This window comes from Apteryx rowi, unplaced genomic scaffold (assembly GCF_003343035.1).
Source record: "Apteryx rowi isolate R43461 unplaced genomic scaffold, aptRow1 scaffold_136, whole genome shotgun sequence".
NCBI classification, from domain to species: Eukaryota; Metazoa; Chordata; class Aves; order Apterygiformes; family Apterygidae; genus Apteryx; species Apteryx rowi.
In genome coordinates this window covers 1,211,560-1,233,365 of record NW_020447597.1, presented here as the reverse complement: position 1 = coordinate 1,233,365, position 21,806 = coordinate 1,211,560, and the positions used below count along the sequence as shown (strand labels likewise).

General features: G+C 39.5%; 1 protein-coding gene across 4 annotated transcripts in view; it reads left to right on the top strand.

Moving 5' to 3' along the window:
* The window catches only part of TG (thyroglobulin), a 166,037-nt gene that overhangs the window by 36,589 nt on the left and 107,642 nt on the right, over positions 1–21,806 (top strand). For all 4 annotated transcript variants that reach the window (XM_026057059.1, XM_026057056.1, XM_026057058.1 and 1 more), the window contains exons 20-29: positions 1,254–1,478; positions 7,493–7,642; positions 9,383–9,553; positions 13,341–13,463; positions 15,167–15,282; positions 15,928–16,036; positions 17,266–17,463; positions 20,082–20,249; positions 20,810–20,875; positions 21,599–21,679. In XM_026057059.1, the coding sequence (XP_025912844.1) occupies positions 1,254–1,478; positions 7,493–7,642; positions 9,383–9,553; positions 13,341–13,463; positions 15,167–15,282; positions 15,928–16,036; positions 17,266–17,463; positions 20,082–20,249; positions 20,810–20,875; positions 21,599–21,679 (1,407 nt within the window). The remainder of the gene's footprint in view (positions 1–1,253; positions 1,479–7,492; positions 7,643–9,382; positions 9,554–13,340; positions 13,464–15,166; positions 15,283–15,927; positions 16,037–17,265; positions 17,464–20,081; positions 20,250–20,809; positions 20,876–21,598; positions 21,680–21,806) is intronic.

Sequence of the window (21,806 nt, the reverse complement as noted above, 5' to 3'; positions counted from 1 at the left end):
GGGAATAACATCTATGTGACAACTATGGTCCCATCAACTGTGGACCAACATTTAGACAGAGACAGCACTATACTTTGAATGTTAAAGGTCTAGAATGATCTTTCAGAAAAAGCATCATAACTCTGCTGTCTGTTCAGCATGGCCAGCTGGGCCGTGTTGCGTCACCAGAGGCTCRTACCTAGTTGTGAAAATCTCTCCTCACTCAACTGAAGAGAGGCGTGTGGGCTAGAGCGCAAAGTCAGGAAACTAGCCACATGAGAGGGCGGCGGTGCGCTGGTCTGTTTGCCTTGGACACATCAGTCACGCTGCGGGGAATAATCTCTGCGCAGCGTGCAGGCATTRACATTCCAGGCACTTGCTTTACGTATGTGACATGCTCTCCTTGAAAATTCAATGCCCCAAGCCGCTGGTGTATTCACAAAACTCAAAGTACGGAGCGTGCTTCTGCAGCATCTCCTGTTTGCTGGGCTACTGGGCTGCCCATCAACTGCCCATCAAGGCCTGGAAGGTCTTGTCTTGCAAATTTTTAGCAGTAAAACGTGCCAGGATTTCCATCAAAGCTGTAAACCCTGCAGGGGTAGACAGAATGGATCAGCAAGCAAACTCCTCTCAGCACACTGTTCTTTGTAGTATTTCTGCTCTGGCCAAACCAGAGAATTTGCAATTGCTCTAGCACTGAAAGCTGCCCTAATGCATGTCGTAGGAAAAGGAAGCTGTTTGGACAATTAGGAATATAGAAAGTTAGGAAAGGTGCTCACCATTTTCCAGCTTTGAATGCCAGCTTTAGCTATTGAGATAGGGATTTCTGTTGGATAGGTGGCTATATTCAATATCAGCACTGTGGCAGAAGCTGATTGTTATAACCTTGCAGATGTTGGCCTTCAAAAATGATCAAAATCCTAAAAATGTAGCAACTATTTGAAACAGCAGAAACAAATAAAATCTGAATGTCAGATAATCGTGGTTTTCCTCTGTTGAATTTTGCAACTCAGAAATTAAATTTTGTTCTTTGCTTTAGTTTTTGAATATATACTTTTTTGTTATTTATTGTTTCTTTGGCACCCTCTATGATACAAAAATTAGGACTTTAATCTGATAGGCACTGTACAGATATATTCTTGTATGCTCTTGCTAACATGCTTGTATTTTCTTCATATACCTATATCTTTAACTTAAAGTTCATCTATTTGTGTTATTATTAATTTCTCCATTGAGAATCACTATCATAGTATTTTGTTTTTTTCCCCCTTTAGAAAATGCAATTGTTGGAGAAAATTTCATTGGAGCATTCATAAAACAGATTGAGGAAGGCGGTTTTCTGCTACATTTGGACTCCAAGCAATTCCTAGCCGATTCTTTCGTTGATTTTCCCCGGGATGATGAGTTTGATCTGTCTCCGAGAGTTCAGCTAGGATGTAGAAGTGGATTTCGAAGAACTTCATCTGCTCGGAGAACAGTTCCAAATTCACAAGGATGTGGTATGTCTCTGTTTAGCTTTACCTTCTTTGATGTTGTTGGGAGACAGTGTAAAGGTAAAGTTAGAAAATCATCARGGAACTTCTGTGAATGGTTAATATGTGAAAGACATAAAACAGCAATGTGAATGACAAATCTTAGGATGGATGGGTATTACTGCTATTTTTACCATTCTGTTCCTGCATTGCAGATGTATTTGAACCAATGACTCGGAAATAGGCATCATGGGATTGATGCTGTATAGAACATTTCACAAACTTTTCTTGGGATTCTTTGAATCTGTCTGGTTTAGAAGGTCTTTCTGTATTGTATCTGATTCTTTATGAGAAGATTCTGCAAACATAATATAAGCCAGTGCTTGAGATGATGATACATTACCCAGAATAGAAACCTAGCTGCAGATATGGCAAAAGTTCTGAAACTGAATTCCTGGGCTACGTCCCAGACAGCTGGAATGAGAGGACTCGGATGGAAGCTCTCTCAGTGTTGGCCAACACCCAGACCTGACTGCAGTTCTGTCTTCYTTTCATCCTCTTTCCTTGTGTTTAGTCTGCTTCCCTGTGATGGGCTGCCTTTCTATCAACATCCTGCTCAGCGCTGCCAAACCTACCTTTTCACAGGATCCCCGTGGCTGTTCCTAGCGCTCTTGTATATCAGGTCACTCTGCCAAAGGTCCTTTGCCTTAACAGTCCTCCTCCTGTTTTTATCACCAACARCCCTCCTACAGTGCAACACCAAGTGTTCCCTTTGGCCCAATTATCTCAGTGACCCTGTATCTTAAGTCCCAAACTGACGGAAGTGACTATGACTAGCTTTTTGAGGAACAGGGGCAAGATGTACCAGTTCTAGGTATAAAAGCAACAGCAGCAGGTCTCTGGTCAGTCTTCCAGAAAGGGGAATATTTTCAGCTGGGGAAACTTCACAACTGTGCAACTAAATTTTGAGAACCAGTTTAGAGACTCTAAAAACAAATTTAAACAYGTGACAAGAACTGTGCTTGGTATGCTAGTTCTCTTTAGGCTGGGAGAGCTTTCTAATCCTTGACCTATTGCAAGATCAAATAAATACATAAAGCATTTTCAGTTGGTGCTGTCAAGGGATCTGAATAAGAACCAAAAGAGGAAAGACACATGCTGTGGTGTAAAGGTACCTCTGTAAACTTAAAACGAACTAGCTTAAGTCAGGGCAGCTCAGTTTGAACATATCCGCATTTGTGCATTTTGCAGCTATGTTGCATGTTTATGCATTACTGCAGTTAAGAGAAAGCGAGTATAAAACTAGCTCAGATGTTTCCAAGCTGCAGTGCAATCACTGTTGTGGCTGCAGCATYGATATACCTAAAGTGAAGTCACCTCTTTGTGCACAAGCCTTGACTGCTGCCTGACTTCCACCATGAACTTATGTTGARGGAAAGAGATTATACCTTTCTCCCATTGTCCTTTTCATTAATGACTCATAAGAGTGACCTGAGAGGTCAGAATAAATTATGGCATGTTCTTCCCACACAAGGTACCACCAGCAGCATCTTTTGTTAGTTTCACTATCAAGTTGTCCTATTTAATGTTCTTTTACTAAAAATGTAATAATAGTTCCTTATGATACTAACTCAGTAGCTGGAATGAAAAGCTGGATTTTTTTTCATTTTTTTTTTAAACTTCTCAAACTACCACCCTTTGATTCATTTTATATCTTAAAAAAAGAAAAGAAAACAGACAATGCAATAAGTAACAGCGCAGTGCCAGATGTTGAGGACTGAAGGTCTTACCTTGCTGTCAGTTGGAGTACTGGCAGACTTTTTTGCTGCTTTGTTGTTTTAAATGTTACSTGAATTGAATTCTGACAAAAGATGCTGAGATAAAAGCCCAGAAGTCTAAGAACTTTTCTGTGCTCAGCCTCTGTGCCTGTTCTCTCCCTCTTGGGAGAATTTGTACAGTATCTGGTGTGGGTTCAGCTGTACAGGTTTATAGATGCCGTCAAGGTCCCTTGGTGGTCCCTAGGGGAATGGACATGGTTGTGGAATGGCTAAATCATYTTCCTATAGAGCTGGGCACCCAAGTGCCAGAGTTGGGTGGATTCTGCATCTCCATGTGAAAAGAATAAACTATACTAGTGTATATTCTTTATACTAGTGTTTATTCCTTTTATAGTTTATCCTGGTCTTCTCTTGAGGATTTAACTAGTAAAGTGAACTTACTGAAAGAGGAAAATCAATAGCAGATACCAAGAATGGTGTGTGCCGTATTTGCTTTGGTAACACCATGATCATCTAGAGAAGAGATTCTAATCAGGTTAAATTATGAACTGTGTCATCTTGTATCAAGTATTCATTTTCTGACAGGCAAAGACTTAAAGCTGGTCAGGAGATCTTCTAACTGTATCTAGCTGTTTTCTTTCCTCCAGCTGTGGTTGAACACTGATRCTTTCAGGGCAGGGACTTAAAAGTAATCAAGTCATGAATCAGTTCTGAACTGCTGCAGTTTTCAACTTGGAGCATTAAAGGCAAATTGACTGCAGTTTCAGTTCATTTTCATCAGCTGAGCCACTTAGATTTTCATTATGTAAACATGCTATGAAGAAAAAGGTTAGTTCCTGCCAACAATCCAGAGAATGTAACAACTTGCAGTTACTTAACAAGATGTAGTGTTGTACTGATTAAAAATATCATTATTATTAAGTAAAACTTATCACTCAGAACAAAAGAGCTTACAAAGGATTGGATCATGCCAAATATTTCATGCTCGGAATACAGGGTTCTAGAAAGCAGTCAATTCATTTGGTTTGTAAGTTAGTTCACGTTTGTACCATCTAACTGGAGGAAAAAGGCTCTCAGTAGAATAGTCTTATCATAAAAATGCAGAAAGGAGACAGTGTTTGGTCCAACCTTTGGCAGAGATTTCATGCTTACTGTAAGTATGCTGCTGGATCCTGTTTTATACAGCAGGAATGCATTTTATATTCTAAAAATGGGATTTAGGAGTTCTATTCCAGGTCCTTCTATGATACAGATTAGTTTTATTTTGCAGTATGGGTATGTAATCTGGTCACTTATCCTGGCTGAGTCTGTTTCTCTACCAATAATAGGGAATAATGATAATCTATCAGCTATGATTARAGAAATCAAAGTTCTATGATGATAAGTATTCTTCTTTTATTCTCTTCTCTTTCTTGGTCCAATTTGTTGTTGAGAATAAAGTATCATTTCACATCCTGGTTTTATTGATTCGTTGGTTTTATTTCCATGTAAATGACACATTCCCTTGCTTCAGGAGGCACAATCAACTCTTGGTTGTGGTGGCTTTCCTGTGATCTCAGTAAACTTAGTATTTTCATTTAGAAACATGCAGCCTACATGTAACTGCCTCTTCATCTCTCATATATTTTTCCATCTGTTCATCTGTTGCTTTATGTTTGTATCTATTGTTGCCTAATACTTTCATGCTTTCCTGTCTGTAAAATGTCTAACTTTTACAGGGTGTTAGTTTTTCTTGCCTGACATTTCTTCTTTGTCTCAGTGTGACACTGAGTGACTTGACCCTAGGTRTTTATAAATATGGTTCTTTAACAGTTTAAGGTAAGAGATTTATCTTRGCTATAGTTTAGAGGGACGTAGCTGTAGTTTAGAGGGACAAAGGCCATTCTCTGTGCTAAGGTGCTAGTGGAAWAAAGCATGTTGGAATCTGTCCAGGAGGCAGCTTTATGAACTCAACTCCTCTACCCCCAACTTATTTCAAGAAGAAAGCCTGAAGCCTGTTTGTTACTTATCCTTGTTTTATTATATTGTTTTTTGATGATTTCTTTTATTATTTAGAWTGCCTGGTAAGCTGTATCAGAACTGCTTTGAGAAGAGAAAAACCCAAATCAAATAAAGTGCTAGATTTATAGCTGAGCTGGCAGCTTTAAACTTCATTTGTAATAATCTGGATCAAGACTCTGATATCCCAAACTTTTCCAGTATCCCGGGGGAAGAAAGAGCGATGTAAGTGCTGGGTAGTCATCAGCTATGATACTTCTTGCTGGATGCAGCTGTGCATGCTGCATGCTTAGTGCAGTGAGAGCTGATCCTGAAGTGAAATGAAGCTCCTGTGAGGAGTGGTGTCCCTTACAAATCTCATGTGCAGGAGTGAGAGGAGGGTTTGTTTTCTGTCTGTTTTCCCTTTTCCTGTTTTAGGGATGCAAAGTTTGGGTCCAGGGCTTTTGCTTAGCCCTGAGGTTTTGCCTTAAGGTTGTCATCTAGTTTCTTATCTTTTTAAAAGGTATGAATATTAAAGCTTGAAAGAACACAATTTGATGGTTTGTCTAACTACCAGAATCAAACTTAACCCCCACATACTTATTTTGAGTATATCTTATAGTGGATGTGATATATGTCTTCAAAAGTTCTAGGCTCTAGAAAACATGAACATCTGCATCAACACTTTTTTCTGTTCTTTGTGCTCGTTTTGTTAATCTGATGTATGAGACAAAAGGCAGCTTTGCTTGCTTACAGCGTGATAGGAGACACCGATATTACTTTTACATCATGACTGTAACTACAAAATGAGGAGGAAGGTTTGAAAAAGCTTAATTTATTCTCTTTTAAACTCCAATTGCTTTAATTAATGTCTCCCTCATCCTTTGAATTCTGCCTTCAAATTAGGCGTTCATTACTCATTTCATTTTAGTTTCTTCTACTGTTGTTCATGTGGAATGAGTATGATCCTTTTCACATTCATTGGAAAATGTCTTTAAAATGTATCAAGCACTCTTGTGTATTAAATAATATGCATGAGAAAGGAGACGTCTGTCTCATCCAGGATTTCTTGGTTTCTGTAATTGWTTTTCGATATGTGTTAGACTTGGAGCAATTGCTGTGATACCGAGTTGRGAGGAAATTTTCAGTCATTCCCACAGTTGTCTCATCCTAGGTTCTCCCACTGGACCATTTAGAGCAGATGAAGGAAGAGGTGGTTGTTTTTAGACTAGCTGTCTTTTTAATCTATTATCATTTAGGTCTTCCAGTAAGTTAAATTAATTTATATTCCAGTGTGTTGGCCAGAACAGCAATCCATCATATGGGTTGTAGTGCAGATGGCCAATTTTACATTAGTGTTGTTCTCTGTTCTCTGATATGGGCTTAAACTGATGTCAGGATGTAAGGCAAGAACAGAAATAAAGTTTTACACCTTGTCAACATCCCAAAATATGCATTTGATAGTGTTTTGAAGGAAATCTACATCTGGAAAGCATCTGTGAAATAACAAGCAAATATATTGTCCTGCAAAAGTGTGTGTGACTCTTCTGCTTTAATGTTCATCTGAATGATCTGGAGGGAAAGATGCTGTTGCATGACCTCCCAGAAGACAAAGAGTTTTCTCTGTGATATGCAACAGGTCAGCTGKAAATATTGCTCTTGAATTGTTCTGAAAATGATATTTATACAGCCTAAGAATATCCTTTTGTTTTGTTTTGGGGTTGTCATGTGCACAACTAGTTGATTTTAATCCAACCATTACTGTATAGCTTAGAATTACTTACCAACAGCTTCATTACCAGAAATTCGAATGAAAGCATTACCATATGACAGTTTTCCGTATGATGTTTTTAGAATTTATGCTCATAGGAGTCTTCCTGTTTCAGTCTGTAGCATTTGTAGTGGTTGTGCCGTTTGTAGCTAGGGTACCTCTGTTATATTTCACAATCGATCCACAAAGTGTGTTATGTTATTACAAATGGTCTGACAGTGCTCRGTCTAGAAGTGAGGGCTGGACTTGRCGTTCCCCAAGAGCTTGATGTRCACTAATTTAAGAACATTTTGAGGGTGATCTGAAAATGAAAGGTTTTGSTCTATATTCCAGTCACTGGGTTTTGATGAACATTTAAGGAGTGTTTACCTGTATTATCCCACTTAGAAATATGTATGTGAAAGATTTGAAGTCTGTGACAAGTCTACCATGATGATACATATCCCCATACATGTGTGTGCGAATGTCTGAACTGGTTGGATTCACTAAGAGTGATAAGGTTATTCTTTTTGTAGTTGTTTGTCCTCCAGGCAGTCACTTCAAGAATGAGGAATGCGTTCCCTGTCCTCTTGGCTACTATCAGCATCAGGCAGGAAGTTCCTCTTGCATCAAGTGTCCTGTGGGCAAAACTACCAACTCCTATGGGGCATTCAGCACTGACCACTGTAAGTTGCACTCATCTTTCYCTTATCTTTTATGTTGTGCCTTCAAATAACTAATGGATTTTTTTCATATGTAAGTTTWAAAAAAAGGGGGGAGGGAGGGGAAAGAAAGAAGGCGGGGGAAAAAAAGCTGATCCTCCCTCTGGGTTTTTTTTTTGAATGGATATGATCCCTTCTGCATACATTCGGRCTTTATTCAAGGACAGAACAAACTGTCTGGTGTTTTGACCAAAAATGCATGAGAAATGAGTGGTCAGTCTCATCCAGGATGTTGTGGTTCCTTAAGACATGTTCATTGTCCTGAGGAATGATATTCGGGTATTCACCAGTATCAGCTAGAAACATCTTGTGTAGGTTTACTGGCATTTTYGTGATCCCTAACAAAGTCTTGTCTTGTCTAGCTCCTTCCCCTGCTTCAGTACAAATACTTCTCACAAAACAACTATTGATTGATCTGTTAACTGAAGGTGGTGTTTAAATGAGTTTACATTAGCACATGTAAACTTTTGAACACAGTTCTACAAAGGAAGTCCAATTCCAGTTTAGTTTGGAGCGTTAGCCCTTGGGTAAAAGTAAAAGTAAGTAGTGAGATTGTGTTTCTTGACAGTATCGGCAAGTAAACAAACTGTTTTGCTCTTTTTAATTTATGTGTTAGGTGAGATGAAAAGCAGGTCTATGGTAATACACCCTTTATCCAAACACCAGTTTGCTTTTTGAGATTTCCATATCAGCTGTTTCCAGTGTACATACTGGACTTCTGTACTTACAGTACACTCACTCCTTGGGTGAAGTATGAAGACTTTGAGTTAGCTGCCGTGTGAAAAAGGCAAGTATTGACTCAGGAACACAGCACAGGAAGGTCGGAGGGCTGAAGTGTTCTGCTCTCTCCTTTTATCCCGTTTTCCTCCCAGAGGTTGTGCCTCAGTGCTAAGGCTGGTTGAGTTGCACAGAGAGATTTCCCAAACTACCTTAGCTCATAGCTTAATGTTTTGAAGTAAAACAGTGCTGATGTTGGGACATTTGGATATGCCAGGGTAAACTCTGGTGGTTCCTTCATGCATAGGTAGACCACCCCTGCTTCAGCAGCATCTCTGAGGGAGGGCCCTGCAGGCGTCAGGGTGGGGAAGCCCATCGGCTTATCCCATCTGAAGTCCCCTACTGCTGCCTGGGCTGTTGTTCAAAATTCCAGATTTCCTTCCCTGTGCAGCTCAGATGTCTGATTGCTTCTAAATCTTTAAAAGCACTGGTATTCAGGAAAATGCCACTAACTAAAATAAAAGCTCTTCATGCTCCAAGAAGAGAGTGTGCGGACCTTTTGCCCCGAAAGGCAGGATTTAAAGAAACAAACAAACAAGAAAAGACAACAAATGGATGTGGTGCTCCTTGTGCTGTTGTTCATAAAGTTTTCAGGTTCCATTGCAGTTGGCACTGAACAAACCTGTATGAATACACAGTTCTTTCTTTGTACTTTTTTGCTGTACTGTACTTTGCACAATGGAGATTTGATCCATGGCAGAGAATCCTAAAAACTGCTGAAATATGAATTACAGTAACAGCAAAACATTGACACTATAGCACGTTTCAAAGCATAAAACTGTGCAAGTTATAGCTCAAGTTTAAGTAATCTATGCTGTACTTGGAGCATTTTTGTCCTACTGGTGCACTGAAACCTGGCGGCAGCAAGATCAAACTGTCTTTTTTTTGTTTGATTTTGTTTGTTTGTGTTTTGTTTACTTGTAACAGGTATCACTTACTGTCAGAGCAATGAGCAGGGTTTACAGTGTGATGAAGATGGCCAGTATAGACCTTCTCAGCAAGACGCTGACACTAAGAAATGGTTCTGCGTTGATAGCTTTGGAATAGCACTGGGCTGGACTGAAGCAGATGATCTGCTTACAGACCGCCAGTGCCTAGGTAAGTGTCAGAAGAATTTTTGGATGCCTTTTGATCYCACATAAGCGAACCCTCCTTATGAAAAGACTCTTTGCTCAGAAGAGCTGGCTTGCYAAGCTATGGGAATTCACTTTCCCATAGTAACAGCCTTTTCCTTAAGCCACATTTCTCCTCAGCTTTGTGTTGCTTGACGACACTGGGGAAGTTATTTCCTGTAAGGGAAGAGAAAGAAGCAGGTTTCTTGCACTCTGAGATAGCTGACAGCTTTTGATATATGATGATCTCCTACTCTCTGCTTGGAATTGTTAAAGAGTTATGTGAGGGCTAATGGGAGAGCAGCAGAATGATGGATTTCCTTGTAAAATTATCGCTCATTGGTGTGCTCATATGAAATAGTCTGTGTTTGACCTCACAGCCGTGGCACAGCGTCACCGTCCGGGCTGCTGCTGTGCGGTGTCTCACTGGATGCGCACATCCTTGCAAGCTGGGGAAATTTGCTTCTGTTTGAATGCATTATGAAGTGCCAATTCTCAAGGAGGAATAGTTGGAAGGAAGTTAACCATTCTATTTCTAAAAATTGTTTAAAAGCATTTACTGACTTAATGCTTCAGTACTGATCTGCAGTGGAACTGGGTTTCAGACAAAATGAAATAAAACAGATGACACAAAGCTAGGGTAGAATGTAATGCATTGGAAATCCAAAGAAAGAGCGGAACAAAATAAGAACTTGAGCAAGCTGAGTGTAGTTCATGTAAGCATAAGTTAGTAACCACAGAAGTCATCCATCAAATATTTCCTAAACTGCTAGAACTCATAAGTTCTAACTATGCTTCTCAGCCCCAAAGCTTTTGCCTTGCCCCCAAATTAGTTTTTAAGAAGATTTTACAACTCATCATGTGATCAGAGTTGAATTTAATGGAATATTCAGCTTAAAAACTGGTGCCATGGTGTACTCTGAATTAGGCAGTGTCTTATGACAAATACGCTGAGTGGAAGGGGCATGAAATGAAAGCCCTACGTTGTGAAGAGGTTGAAAAACTATCTTCAGTTAAACGTAGCGTGCTCAGAGACTCGCTGATCGTACATATACGAGCGCGAGGCATTGGCCTCTGGTGCTCTCGGTCATGGGTGGGATGTTTCTCTGGGGAGAGGACTCGGTCACAGCAGAATCAGACTGCTGGTACTTGCCTTGAGCCCTCCTGCTGACAGCCACCCCGTCTTCATAGCACAAGCGTTTCTTACTCTGTCCGGGAAAGAGCACTTGTGGATATCTGTGCTTATTTTGTGGCTCATGCTGGAAGAGTTGACTGCAAATAAATAAAGTTAAAAGTATTGACAATTTAGGGGTTAAAAAAACCCAAGAAAAACAAGAGGACTGATTTTTTTTTGATAATTAAGAGACTTTTTTTTTTTCTCCCAAAAGCATTCTGGGCTTCCAGAAACAATTATATAAAGTGAAACTGATTATTATTATTTTTACTTTCCTCCTGCCCTTTCTAGTTCCCTTAAGTAAATTCAGCATGCAGCAAGACAGCAGGGTCTAAAGACTGATCTTGCTTTGAAAAGAGATCGGCGGTGAGGTAGAGTCAATAAATAACCCAACTGTTCTATGTTTCTTGAGACTGCAGCGGGAAGAAGAATTTCCTTTTAAGAATGAGCAGTACTAAGCTGTAACAACCCATACTCACACTTATTTTTTTCACTCTTGTTATATTTTAAGCCACACTTGGTATTTGTTGCAATAACAGGGATGGGACTTAGAGCTTTGCTCTCCAGTAACACTTGCGCCAGTCATGTGAGATGAAGGAGGATTTCTGCTGCACACTGAGCTCATGAAAACAGCTGAGTAGCTATATTACTTTTGAGAAGAGAGCAGTGGTGAACTCATAAGCTTATGAAAATGGGAACTGGTAGATTATTTTTCATCCTACATTTGTTTGGTTTTGTTTTTCTGTTTTTTTTTTAAACAAAGTAGCTTTATGAGCACATTTTTCTTTTCACCTTACTTGAAACTAAAAAATGAAATTCAAGAGTTAAAAAAAAGGCAGCTTTTCTGGTAGTTGTAGTGTTTTGTTTAATGTTTGGTTGCACTTTCTATCTTCTCTGTACTTTTCTCTCATACTACTGTAGGAGAGAAAATGGAGGCCTAGGATTTTAAGCTTTTAAAAATATCATTTTTAAAGGATAATTCAAAATAAAGATGAGGACAGTAAAACAAAACAAAACAAAAAGCCTGCAGACAACATGGAAATGCTTCTTTCCAGTTTTATGAAGACCTGTGAATTCTATTTTTAACCAGGCATCACTACAAATTGCAGATGTAGGAGGAATTCAGTTTAGTGCAGAATTAGGCTCATGCTTATATTTTGATCTCCTATATTTTTAGGAAGAAAAAAGCTTCCAGCTCTGTATATATAATTATTCAGTCCTCTTCCCAGATGAGCTGGAGTGTGTGTGTGTGTGTGTGCGTGCACGCGCATGTGTTAAATGTTTGGCTAGCCCTTATGTTCCTTCCAAGCAGAAATGACAGTTTTATCAAAAGCACCTGCTGACTCAGCCCCTGACAACAGTGGACATTTGCTTCATATTAGTTCTGACTGTTTTGCTGTGAGAGTACAAATGGTTGTTTAAAAAATTTGTCCTTGACTTTTGTTTTGTGGTTTATCCAGACATTTAAGGGAGAAAGTCAGGCATGACATTCTCCTGCTGGATCTGCATCCATGTGCACAAGGGAAAGAAGGAATGAGCCTCTAGCTCTTCCACATGCAGATATTTCCCACAGGCTGGGATCCGACCAGGACTCCAGCTGCTTAGGTCTTTTAGGTCTAGGCCAGGCTTTGGAGGCAATGAGTCAGAAGCTTGTGATCATTTGGAGTGCTTAGAGGAGAAGTCTGGTCAACACGGGGTGGTGGAAAGTCATATTCTTCCTTTCTCCTTAATATGCCATGCTCATGAAGAGGTGTTAGTGCATCAACTGGTGGACACGTTGTACCAGAAAACCTTTGTAATACAGGTAGTAGCAATCAGAGCAGGGTGGTGGTGATGCCACTGTTTGTCCCTTCACCAGGTGTTAAACCCCCTCAGGGCACAGACGGGGCCAAACCTTCCGGAGCTGAAATTGGATACCTCACCCCATTTAGTGACCTGTGGGGTTTGCATCTCTAGACCCCATGAGCTTTTCCCAATTTATAAACAGTGTTGCTTGTAGGTTGCGTGTTGGACATCCTTACGTTCAGGTGCAGTGGGTCCAGTCCAGAGAGAGCAGATAATGGGGTTTGGTACATAAAGTATGAGTCTGAAGTTAAAGGTTGAATGAGTCTAAAAGGAGCATGAGGGCTGTACTACCTTGAATACATCCCTGAGCTTGAAGCTAGTGGGGATTGCCAGCGTTATGCTGCTATACACGAGTAATAAGGCTCCTGGATTTTGGTTCTAGTCAACTTCTGTTGGAAGTGGCTCTTATTTCAGTGGCTGTTTTGCAGAACTTTGGTATCTCCATTGACTCAATGGTTGGTTGTGTGCCATGAACAAGTAACGGGAGATGGCTGGTCTGCTGTTGGAAGTGAAGTCTCACTTGGAATACAAACCCTCAACCCACCCCGACTAATTGTTTTTTAAAGATCTTGTGACACGTTTTGGCAGAGTAGAAATTATATCCTCATTCCAGCTGCTTTTTGCATTGTCAATGAATTTAGATTGGTTCATTTAATAAGCAAGCCTACGAAAATCTTATTTTTTTCTTTCTTTCTAACTAAAGTTTCCTTGTCTCTCTGAAGCATTGGAACTCATTATAGCATCTGTTTTTCAGTGCTCAGAAAATTTGACAGAGTCCCTGCCTCCAAACTGATTCATGGGTCAGAAGAAGCTGGAATTCTTCAGTCTCAGTCATTTGGAAGAGACCTGCAAAGTCCAGTTTTGCAGTGCATTTCAGGTAAGGAAAACTCTCAGCAAATCTGCGAATACAAAACTAACCATCATTGAGAAGAATCTTTTTATATGATGGACTTGCAGCTATTTTCCTAGACAAATGATGTTTCTAGCAGTTCAACACCAACTCATTGCAAGCTGTTTACACTTTTGGTGACCTTGGTTCAGGGAAGAGATTGCTTTCTTTCCAGAAGAAGTCCTCTCACTTTATGTAATGCTTTAGAGAAATCATCTGACTTTAAAACCAGTTGGTAGAGTTTGCAGTATGGATGAGGGCTAAGATTCAAACCAGGAAATATTCATATAACTTTTCAGATGTGCAGGCAAAGGAAGGATTAGGTGTTCAGCACATGTGAAAACTGAAGTCTTCACCACTTCCCAAAGTGGTGGCATATACTGGCATGTAAAAGAGCAATCACCTTTGCTTATGTCAGGGGCTTTAAGGAGTGCAAAGGTATTCCTATGCAGAGCTTTACATTGTATGTGTTGTATCACGTTTGGACACATCATGTTTTCTGGTTTATATTGATTTAAAGTCATCTAAAGCCAAGGGAATTGTAACACTGCTTTCAGGGTGCTTTGGATCAGTGCCTGCCTCATGTCTCCTAATGCTTAGTTTTCTGAAGAGAGGCAAAGGGTTATTGTTACTTTCAAAACAAAAACACCCTGACGGTAATAACACAGTTGGCCTCTTTGCAGGGAAGTCATGGAAGTCATGGAAGTTTGACAAAGTCAGTGTCTGTGTATCACATACCCTAATCTAGTTGGAGTAGCTAGCTCTCAAGCTAAGAGATGAATTTGAGATGCCTTGTGTGTTGCTAGAATGATTTTCTTGCACCAGCTCATCCCCTAGCTGCCCACTGCAAGGTTTCTTGCACCTTTCTCTGAAATAACCTGAACCAGAGACCCTCAAAAGCAAGACACTGACATGAGTGGACTGTGAGCATGAACTCAGGGAGGGAAAGATGCCCTTTTGGCAAGTGATCTGATTCAGTATGCATGGCCTGTGTTTTTATTATAAGCTACACTGAACTAAGTTAAGATTGTGTTTTTTATTGCATTAGCAAAGTCTTTGTGGGGAATTAAGAAATAAATTTATATTCATCTGTCAGTTCTACTTTTAAAATATTGTTGAGGTGCTTACTGAATGGTAAGGGTTAGCCCTTCCATCCCTGTTCCCCTGCAAATTTGGACAGCTTTGTTTAGATTTCTGATGATATTTTGATCTAACCTGGCTTACTTTGTATTAAAGAGATTTGGAAACAATCTCACATCCTGCTGTAGGATGCAGGATGCTGCAGGAGCAGAGCTGTGGGAGCAAGTAGTGGTGTCACCATCTGTCTGCCATGGAATTACTGTCTTGCACAGATGTGATGGCAAAGTGGTTCATGTGACTGCTCTCTGACTGCCGCGGGCCAAATCATCCAGCAGATGTTAAACGCTTGAGTAGGTGGTTAGACCTAACTCAGCTGTTTGCATCAGCAGATGAAGAATGTCCAAACAAGTTTTTGTATCAGTTAAAGTTGATTTAAAAACCTATGCTGATGCTAAAATAGTTGAAAGCTAAAGTTCATTTGCCCAGTGAAACTCATGTACTTGCAGTCCGATACAGGTATGAAAAATAAGTGACACTAAACAGTGGAATTTGTAGCTGAAATTGTGTATGTAAAATGCTAAGAAACTTAAGGTTTCTTTTCTGTTTTTCAGACTGTGAGAAGGAAGAAGCATGTGGTTTTGCAACTGTAACTTCTGCTGATAATCAAGTTTTGTGTGAATTATACAGTGCTGCTGAAGTCAACTTCAACTGCACCGCATCTGAATTGGTAAAGATGATATTTAAAAGTGCATGTTTAACATAATGCTATAGGTTCAGTTTAAGTTGAAAGCACCACAAAGGAATAGCAGGCTGTTACCTGACTTACTTGGATGCTGTTTTTCATTATGGTAGTAACAAATTGCTGGCAAGTTGGTAGAGAACTACACCCAAAACTTCCCAAAAGGGATGTTTGAATTCCCCAGTGTTTGACTGAAACACCACACAGCACTCTTGTTTTAAAAAACGTGCTGAACTCCCACAGTCTAGAGATCAGGATGATGTAGAAGGTGTGGGAGGGCTTCATTTGAGTAGTCAAAGCCAGAAGTATCCAGGTCACTAATCAGGTTACCTGAAACAGTCATTTCTCAATCCCTTCTTGTAGGCTAGGATTTGAATCATGTACTCCTTAGCATGTCTCTTTAGCAGCTTCCTATCCGCTACTTTTTATACGCAGCAGAGTGGCACTGAAGAGTTGAGATCTCAGTCTGACAGAATAAAAAACATCAGCCCTGGGCCTGAATAAATTTTGGCGGCTYTAAAGTGTGTGCACTAATTCCTTCCTGTTTGTTTCTGATTAAGAAAGGAAAATGTTTTTTTAGGAGAGGAAATCAATTAGGTTGCATTTATTGTGCATGTCTATTTTCTGTCCCAGGTGCAAGGTGTCTTGGGGAACTCTGCTGCCACTAGCRTTGGCCATCTCAGCTGCCTGCTTAACATCCGAAATCAAGAGGGGGATGCGGTGATGGTCTATTTGAAGCAAGGTACTAGATGCAAATCAGTGGTTTGATGTTAGACTGCTGTGCTTGAACTTGTAGTTATTTCTATATAAGATGATGATGAAAAGGGAGGGGATCATCTTTGTTCTTGAGGACATAAGTCTTTTCAGAGCTAAACACTGAATGGTAGCCCAGCAACCTCGGGAAATCTTCCCTTCAGGCTTGTTTCCTAGAAATAAGGAATGCTGCTTTTGTAAGCCATTCTGACAGCTTTTTTCTGGCAGATAGTCCCACAAAAACTCAAATTCTATCAGTGCATCTTTATTTTATGTAATGTTTTGTTGTACTATATTTTTTTCTTTATTGAACAGTTTGCTATTTAACTATATAAGGCATTATTGTAGACCAACTCCTACATAATTTAACAGTTTAGGTTCATTTAGACTGTAAATTGTTCTACTAATATGCCAGCTGAGAAATACCCTGCTCTCCGGTGAGTCCCGAAGTGATTCAACTGAACTAATGAATGTTGCAAGCTTGTGGGGGGGTTTTTTGTTTGCTTGTTTTTTAACTTTACTGTAATTGATCCCTTGCATGTTCCATCCATTGTGTGTCCAACTTTGGGCTGTATGCCAAAGTCCCAACATAAGACAACGAAATAACAGAATTTGAGTCAAAACATTCTGTTGTCACTGGTTTCCTGTTTATTCCTATTATTAAAAATAATAATAATAAGCTGAGTCTCACATGAAACAAGACAAGCCCCCTGAACTCATTATATTCAACACTGATACCAGGTCTATTCTAGATTTCTGTTGAGGCTGATAGACAGATGCAGAATAAGATGAATCTTGTCCTCTTAGGTAGTCCACAGAAGCCATAATTGTAGATGCGGTTATGCAGGCCAAATTATGCTTTTTACTTTTTTAACCGGATAAGTTTGTTTCATTACTACCTGGGAGTGGCTTATTGTAGTGCTTGAAAGTGCAGTGCTACCAGTCTAGTTCTGTACGTCAAATTAGGAGCCCTTTGCTGGTACAACGAACTGTTTTTCCTACCCTGGCCATGTGTTCTAATGAACTACCCAGATATGATTCTACTAAACCATTTGGTGATCTTATCTTGCATTTGAAACCCAGAGTTCAGAAAAAGGATTTTTAAGGTTGAGCTGTTATTGTAAAACTTTCAACAAGCCTCAGTTTGCAGGCAGTCTGAAAGCCTCATGTCTCCTCCTGAGCTCTTTTGAACATTTCTTTCCTGTTCTGTTTACCCAGGACAAGAATTTAACTCATCTGGACTCAAGACCTTTGAAAGGACTAATTTTCAGAACGTGCTTTCTGGCGTGTATCACTCCCTGGTTCTCTCAGCAGCCAGCACATCTCTGACTGATGCGCAGCTCTTCTGTCGGCAGACTTGCAGCAGGGACTCTTGCTGTGATGGCTTCATCTTGAGTCAGATTGCGCTTGATGGAGGTATTGTATAAACAATGCAAAAAAAAAAAAAAAGAAAGAAAAAAAACTTGCAGGAGAAAACTAAAGCTAACAATTAAGCAAAAAAACCTCACTGGATAGAACTCATTTTTGGGCAGAGCGTCAGTAGTCTGCCTCTGCACCTACAGAACTATATCTGCCTCTACATCACGCTGGAGTGCCAGCAGCCTGCCTCTACATCACGGRCATTTTTCGGTGTAGGCAGAATGTGAGCAATGCCTGAGGCTTGCCTGTAACAGCTCTATGTTCCCAATTCCTCTGCATGGGTTTTTTCGCTTGCAAGGGAGAATAGTTGCCTCACCTGAATTCAGATGTTTGCAGTGCGGAGAAAAAGACCTGAACTAGTGAGCTGCTCACCCTGCTTATGGAAAGCATTTTGAAAGGATATTTCTTTTGACCTGCTTTATACATCTGCATTGGGATCAGACGAATCATTCTAAAAATGCTCCTTTCTTTATTTAACTCGGCCTGGTTGCCAGAAGTTGGTGCCTTTCAGCTGACTGGGGAATTAACAGTACCTCCAGATTGCTTGTCGTGTAAATGGAAACCAACTTCCCTTCTGGAGCAGGAAAAGAGGATATTAAACAGGGCATTATGTCAGGTTATTGCATGCGGAAAAGCTGTAATCTCCTAAGTCTGGGTGTCTAGCTAGGACATAGAGCARGAAGGAGTGGGACTGACGAGTGCTTGAAGCATTCTGTGAGCAAAGGTCCCTAAAATAATTAAGTGTTCCTGCCCATTCTACCTTTCCAATAGTAAAACAATATCCCTTAAGAATTTGCTGTGCTTTCATAGTTCTTTTTTTCCATATACTCATCTGCATGTTTACCTACTTGTGTACATATATATATATATGTTTATATACATATATGTAAGTACATATGCACCCTCACAGATCACCCCTCACATACAGTATAGACATGTTTAAATAAAAGAAAATGATTCTCCTTCCCCAAGCACAACAAATAGAAACAAAAGGAAATGCCAACCCGTTTCTCAAATTAAATTCCAGATTCTGTCATCATTTCTCACACAGACAAATGCCTTACTTCCTCAAGGACATCAGTAAAATTCTTGCAGAAGACAGTTCTCCTCAGACAGTGTTTGGTTTATGAACTCTAGCATCTTGGATCACATCACCAACATTTAGAAAATACTCAAATTAAGGTTGTTTTTGCAACCTTAATTTTTCCCATGGTGCATCTATGCTACAGCCTTAACTCCATAGGCGTAGCTTATTACTTTCTGCAGGGGTCAGTCTTCATGCATTGTAGAAGATATATTTGTTCAGGATCAAATATAATTCTTGGCTTTATTCACATTTTCAGTTGCGACTTTTCTGGAGGTGTAACTCCTGAGATGAGTTATGYGCATGATGCATGATGCCTCTGTCTTTAATGAAATTCTAACAAAACATCTTTACCAAGATTGATTTTGTTGGCAGTTTTTTTAAGTAACTTTTAGTATAAAATGCCAAGATGAACAATCCTTGATATTTTCAATCCTTTTTAATGTATGAGCAGTTTTATTTGTGATATAGCAAGTTTACTGCTTCGTATTTGTGGGTTAAAATCCCTGATGTTTAGGTTTTATTTCTGTTTATCATTGCTTAGGGTTTTGACTCATGCTATTTTAGTTTCATGAATACCAGTAAATAATGGAGCTACATACTAGGAATATGTTGAACAGAGTAGCATTCTAGCAAACGTTATACACTTCAGTGTTACTACCTCAATTCTTACTCTAGTTGTTCAGCTTATTTCTATGAAAATCAGGAGTAACAGAGTCATCAGTTTAGTTCATTTTGTGAAGGCGTTTGAAAAGTAGAAGAACAAGCAATTAATGGTTAGCCTGAAGATGGGCAAGTTGCCGTTTTCTTGTTCAAGTAAAGGCAAAGGCAGTACTCATACTAGCATTTTATTAGAAAACTTAGCACATTCAACATCTCGTGTACCCAGTGCATAAAAAAAATCAGAGGGCATTGTAAAACCGTAGAACTGGCTGAACTGTGACAGCAAGTACAGAGCAAGAGTTGAGTATGTCTAGACATTGTAGGAACAGACGGAGTGCCAGCACACCTGGTTTCTAATGGTGCTTGTTCCCCAGCCTCATGCTACAATGCTGGGGAGACTCGCGCCTGTTCTGGCTGAAATCAGGCACCAATCCAGAAAGCCATCTCAGTTAAAATGTATGTGCTGTGTTGGTTCAGAGCCCAAGACTGCAAGACCGCTAAAACTTTGAACATGTCTCTCTGGTGCTATAAAGTGCCTAGAACACTGTTGGGTATTATCAGATAATAGTAATAGTATATTAAGTGGTAATAGTATGGGCTTGAAATCTCTGAGAAGCAAGTTATAAATGCTTGTTTTAAGTATGAATATCTAATATTAGTGCTCCAGTTTGAAAGTATAGCTCTGATTTTCTTCTTGAGTAGCAATACTCACAATATGGACAAAAATAGCTATCTTACTGAAGCAGATTCAACTAACATTTATAGAAAGTATTGGGGTGCTTGAATGAAAAGCACTATGTTTTTAAAAAGCAAATAAAAAATAATAGCATTGTTGGAGAGACACAACTCCCTTTTTGTCTGATCCTAGGTACCATTGTGTGTAGTTTGATGAGCTACCCGGATGTACTGCTCTGCAATGCAAATGACTGGAGTCCAACACCAAAGTCTGTCAGAGATGGAATATGTAAAGGTGTGAGCTATGACGAAAAAGAGGGGATGTTTTCCTTCACCCTCGGAGGACAAATATTCAGTGGAAGTATGTCAATGAGTTATGTCAGTTTACATTGCTTTTGTTTGATTTTTTTTTTCTTTTTCTATAGACTATGCCTTTTCCAGCAGTCCACTCTTGTACTTAAGTGATTTTTTTCTCAAAACCATATCTGTAAAATCATAAGAGAATAAAAACACCCTAGTCAGATGCATTGTTAGATGGCCCCCTTCATACTTTACTGCAGGAACAGTAATGAAAGTTAAGAATGTGTTGCTCTAGTACATTACCTCGCAACACTTCCAATATTTAATTATGCAGATTCAAGCTAATAATCTGAAACAAAACTGAACAAGGATGGGCAAAGACAAAAAGAGATTTGCTCAGTGTCGCACAGAAAAAGCAATGTTGGAAAATGGATTTAAGCCTTGGCATCCTGAGACCCAGAGCAGCATAAGAATGCCTGGGTGTTTCTTCCTTTAGGGTCTTTGCAGTGTAAATAAGGTGATACATAGTCTGGTGATGTGCTTGTAATGTAATTTCTGAGCATTTTAATACTATCTGTTTAATTTTAATGGCTGCTATAACAAAACTTTTTTCTTTGTTAGCTTTTAATTTGGCAGAAGAGAGAGAAAGAAATTTTACCACTTTTCAGCACATTTATCTGTGGAGAGGTGAGTAATCTCACAGGACTGATTATAAAAGCTTATGATGAAGCACAACAGGTAGTGGCAGCTAAGTAATCTATAAATACCACTTTTTAAACTGGAAGTATCATTCTGACTTTATTTTGCACCACCCAAAATGAGACGCTGCTCTGGAGTCTTTTCTAACACAGAGGGGTGTTACCTGGAGTAATTTTGCTTTTGTCAGGTTCATGACATGGGGGTAAATCCCTGTATCCAAGAAAAAATGATTTATGCTTTTTGATATCTGTGAAAGATGGTATCATGGAGACACTTGCCTTTGTCTCAGTCTGCAGGTACCGTAACAATTTGGCATTTTGTAACTAGATGTGTTATCTTTATTAGCCTGAGTTGCTTTTAGCAAGCTTACTGTTTGAATGTCACAACTTATTTAGCAGGACCTCTGTAAATGATTTGTGCTACTGCTCTAGAAATACACACGCGGCTTCCAGAGCCCTGATGCTGAATGCATAGTAATTATGGATATGACATTTGCTTTTATCGTCCAGGGTGCTTTGCTTTTGCCTAGAGTTATGTGTAGATGTTGTTACTCATGTTTGATTCATCAGCTGCTGGAACTTCCTAAGGAGTTTTCCTGATTGCACTTCTACTCTAAAGTGTTTGCTAATGTTAAGGAACGAAGAATGAGCTTGTCTTGTGGAAGAAAGGCAAACAGAGCAAATATTAACTTTAACTCCTGTTGCATTCTAGGTTCTGATATGGTCACCCGGATTAAAACCTCTGCGTGTGATGCTGCTGCATTTAAGATGGAGAATGACCTAATGTTAGCAGGTATTATAGCAAGGGCGAACAAAGAAAACAGCAAAAGATAGCTTAGCAAGGTGCAGAATTTAACCAAAGAATATCATTTATTGTCATATATGTATCATAATTCAGGTATTGTCAAGACCAAAGGTTT